The sequence below is a fragment of the Myotis davidii genome, unplaced genomic scaffold, assembly GCF_000327345.1.
Source record: "Myotis davidii unplaced genomic scaffold, ASM32734v1 scaffold1608, whole genome shotgun sequence".
NCBI lineage: Eukaryota > Metazoa > Chordata > Mammalia > Chiroptera > Vespertilionidae > Myotis > Myotis davidii.
In genome coordinates this window covers 94,551-98,977 of record NW_006299164.1, presented here as the reverse complement: position 1 = coordinate 98,977, position 4,427 = coordinate 94,551, and the positions used below count along the sequence as shown (strand labels likewise).

The 4,427-nt window shown below is 43.9% G+C and overlaps 1 protein-coding gene across 1 annotated transcript in view; it reads left to right on the top strand.

The window, feature by feature from the left end:
* Window positions 1-714: 714 nt before the first annotated feature.
* Window positions 715-4,427, top strand: part of ACP7 (acid phosphatase 7, tartrate resistant (putative)) — a 16,983-nt gene continuing 13,270 nt past the window's right edge. The window contains exon 1 of the mRNA XM_006774635.2: window positions 715-910. Within this exon, the coding sequence (XP_006774698.1) occupies window positions 790-910 (121 nt within the window). The 5' untranslated portion in view covers window positions 715-789. The remainder of the gene's footprint in view (window positions 911-4,427) is intronic.

Here is a 4,427-nt window from a genome sequence, read left to right as displayed (position 1 = left end):
CCGGCAGGAAGGGGCTGCGGAGAAGGGGGGTGGGTAGAAGGTGGAGATGGGGTGGGTGGGGACTGGGGTCACAAAGGCAGGATGGGGTGCTGGTGGGGGGATGGCAGAGGGGACGGGGCCGCTCCAGGTAGGATGGACTCCTGAGGGATCTGGGGGTGGAATGGAGCATTCAGGTCACTAAGACCAAAACAGAAGGCTGGAGGATGGAGTAAAGTGATGAGGTCCCTGAGGGCAGGGTGGAATGCTAGGGATGTAGGGAATCAGGTAGAAGAAACTGGGGTTACTAAAAGCGGAATGGAATGCTGGGGGGTGGGGTTACCAAAGGGAACTTCCTACTTGAGCCCCTCTCACTCCCCAGCCTCTTGTGCTGGGAGAGCCGTGGTTAAGAGCCAGGGCTCATGGGTTCCAATCTGGGCTCCATCACATCGGAGCTGTGCAGCTGAATCACTGGGTTGCTCATTTTCCTAATCTGTGATATGGGCTGTTGATCACGGTGGCCACCACACGGAGGAATGCTGCGAGGCTCCCATGAGTTAATCTATGCAAAGTGCTAGGCACCCAGGAGGCTCAGATTGCGTTGGCTGCTTGGTAGTGATCATCTTTTTGTTTGCTCTCCAGCATCTGGATAACCAACCCTGGAAGACCTCCCTTCCATCCTGCCTCACTCCCAGTGGCATTGCCTGATCCCCCTCCATTCTTCATCCTCCCAGTCCCTCCTGCTGTCCCTGACGGAATCTGATCTACTACGGCCCCCCTCCCTTTCCCCTCTCTGCCCCCTCCACCACCACTATGTGCCCCTTTCTTCCCTGCTGGTCCAGCTGCTGTCTGCTCCTGTTTTTCTCCCTGGGAGTTCAGGGGGTCCCAAAGGATCCCCATGCTGCCCCGGAGCAAGTCCACCTGTCATACCCAGGTAAGTGTCTGTGACCCCTCCCAGGACATTTCCCAGCGAGGCCCATTGGGTTGGGGGCTCAGGAATCACACACTGATGGCTGTGAGGCCTTGGCTGGTGGCTGGCCCTTCCTGAGCCTCAGTTGTCTGCCTCTGTTAAGTGGGGATCACCAGCAGGGTTGGTTCACCTGGCTGTGTGGGAGATGATCCTGGTGCCCAGCCTATAGTCAGTGCCCTCCAAAGGGGGCTGCTATTGCTCTTGTTCATTGTGTAACCGCTCATTGTGTCCCCACAAGGCTGTCTCCTGATCCTTGATCACGAGGTGGTGGTGCACTGGGTAGTAAGGTCCCTTGGACCCTTTGCATACAGATTCCTGGGTTTGAATCCCAACTTTGCCCCCTACCTGCTGTGTGACCCTGGGCAAGTGACTTAACTTCTCTGGGCAACAGAATAACAGTAGTGTGATCTCATAGTGAGGAATAAATGAGATATTACCTGTGAAGTGGCAAAAAGGAAAACAAACAAAAACAAAGCTTGGTGTGTAGCAGAGGTTCTCCTATGTTGTTGTCTCAGGACCCCTTAGCACAGCTACAGTTCTTGAGAACCTCAGAGCTTTAGTTTATGTGGGTTATATCCATAGCATTGGCCATTTTAGAAACCAAAACCTTTTAGAAATATTTATTGTCATTTAAATGAATAGTGATAAACCCTTTCTGCATTAAGGTAAATGACATTTTTCATGAATATTAACTATATTTTACAAAGAAAAGAAATCTAGTGAAAGGAGTGTCACTGAGTTACATTTGTTTAAGTCGCTTTAATGTCTGGAGACAGCTTGATCCTCCTCACATCTGCTTCTGCTTCAGTCTGTTCCGATAAGAAGATATATATGAAGAAAATTTGGTCTCATGCAGACATGTGGTTGAAACAGAGAAGAGGATTTTAAAAGGAGTTTCAAATAATTGTGGCTATTCTATTTTTTGCACCAAAACTCAACCCACCCTCCTGTGTTCCTTCCTTCCCTCCCTTTCCTCCCTCCCTTCCTAATTATTTTAACTTTTTATTTTGAAATAGTTCTAGACTTACAGAAGAGTCACAAAGATAGTGCACTTCCTGTACATCTTTCACCCAGCTTCCCTTAATGTTGATTTCTTATGTGTCCATGGTACCATTGTCAAACTAAGGGCTGAACATTGGTATCACATTACTAACTAAACCATGGATTTTTTTTCATATTTCACCATCTTTTCCACTAATGTCTTTATTCTAATCCAGGGTCCATTGTAGGATCACATGTTGCATCTAGCTGCCATGTCTTTTGTCCCCTCCTATCTGGGACACTTTCTCAAATGTTCCTTGTTTTCTGTGTCCTTAACACTTTTAAGGAAGATAGTTTCTTAAAGATTAGTTGCAATGTGGAATCTGAAACTGCATGAATGAACTAGCTTTGGCATTTGTTGACCCAGTGACCTTGGACAAGGCACTTTGCCCGGAGACCTCTGAGACAAAAGGAACAACAATAAAATCCATCTCAGGGAGCTGCTAGGAAAATCCATAGATCACAGCTGTCCTTTGGCCCACAAAAGGATAGTAGGAAATATACTCTGACTAAGTGCTTCAGAAGGAGCACTCAACTGACCTCATTCTGGGCCTTAAGCTATTGGTACCATTGTTATTCCCATTATACAAAAGAGTAAACAGGCTCCTGGAGATGAAGAGTCTGACCCTAGGTCACACATTCTAGAATTTGAACCTAAGCAACTCAAGAGCCATGGTATTTGTTTTAAGACATTATATTTTGTACTAATTTTAGACTTAACAGAAAATTTGCAAAAATATTATAGAGTTTCTATATTCTTCCACCCAGTCTCTCCTAATGTTAACTTCTTACCTAACCATAGCACTGTATTTTAAAAAAATATTTTTATTGATTTCAGAGATGAAGGGAGAGAGAGAAAGAGATAGAAACATCAATGATGAGAGAAAATCATTGATCGGCTGCCTCCTGCATGCCCCGTACTGGGGATCTGGCCCACAACCTGGGCATGTGTCCTGACTGGGAATTGAACTGTGACTTCCTGGTTCATAGGTCAACGCTCAATCATTGAGACATGCTGCCAGGCTGGCACTGTTATTAATATCAGTTACATTGGTACAACGCTATTAACTAAACTACAGATTTTGTTCAGACTTCACCAGTTTTTCCACTGATTTAGTTATTTAACATTTAGTTGTTGTGTCTACTTAGTATCCTCCAATCTCCAGTTTCTCAGTCTTTCCTTACCTTCCATTTTTGAGTACTGAGCAGGTATTTTGTAGGACATCCCTCACTTTGTGTTTGTCTGATATTTTCTCATGATTGGAGCTAAGTTATGTGTTTTTCTGGCAAATGACAAAGATGTGATGTTGTGTCCCTCCTAATGCATGATGCCGACATGGCTTATTGCTATTACTGGTGATGTTGACTGTCATTGCTTAGTTCTTGGGTTTCTCCATTGTAAAGTTTTTATTCTTTCCTTTGTTGTTAATAAATATCTTGGGGGAAGATTCCTTGAGACTACAAAAATCATATTTCTTTTTAAACTTGTCCACTAATATTAGTATCCATTGGTGAATCTTATCCGCAGCAATTATTAGCATGATGTTCACCTAATTGTGATTTTGTAATCTTCTAATTCTCTCTTTTCATCTAATTGAAATTTTATTCTAAAGAAAGGCTGTCCTTCCCTCCTCCATTAATTTATTTATTCAATTATTTCTTTATATCAGTATAGACTCATGGATACTTATTTTATTCCATGGCTTAAAATTCTGTACTATCATTATTTATTTTGTGGCTCAAATTGTCCCTGATTTGGTCTTTTGCAATTCCTTCAGAATGGCTTCTGTGTCCTTTTATTTTTATTTTTTATTTTTGTTAATCCTCACTCACAGCTATTTTTTCCATTGAATTTTAGAGAGGGTGGAAGGGAAGGTGGTGAAGAGAGAGATAAACATTGGTGTGAGAGAGACACATCGATTGGTTGCTTCCTGAATGTGCCCCGACTATGCTAGGGATCGAACCTGCAACCCAGGTATGTGCCCTTGATCGGGAATTGAACCTGTGATCCTTTGGTGCTTGGATCAATGCTCTGACACTGAGCAATGCTGGCCAGGCCAGCTTTTGTATTCCGTTCACAAAGCCCCTTTATTTTTGAGCACTTCCTCACTGTCTGGCACCTCAAATTATTCCAGGCTCATCCTGTATATTTCCTGCCCATCTCTGTAATCAACAACTTCTCCAAAGAGCCCTGATTCCTTCCATTGGAGAATGGGTAATTAGAAATCAAGTTCTGAACACTAGGTGTGCTCATTGCCACTGAGGTATGATTGTTTCTAGGTCCTCACAAATGAACTAGGCCATACGTGTGGGTATGTTTATTAGCACGTGCCACGTCTACACTTCTGTATCTATCTGTGTGTGTGTGTGTGTAAGAGAGAGAGAGAGAGAGAGAGAGAGAGAGAGAGAGAGAGAGAGAGAGAGAGAGAGAAACACGTGA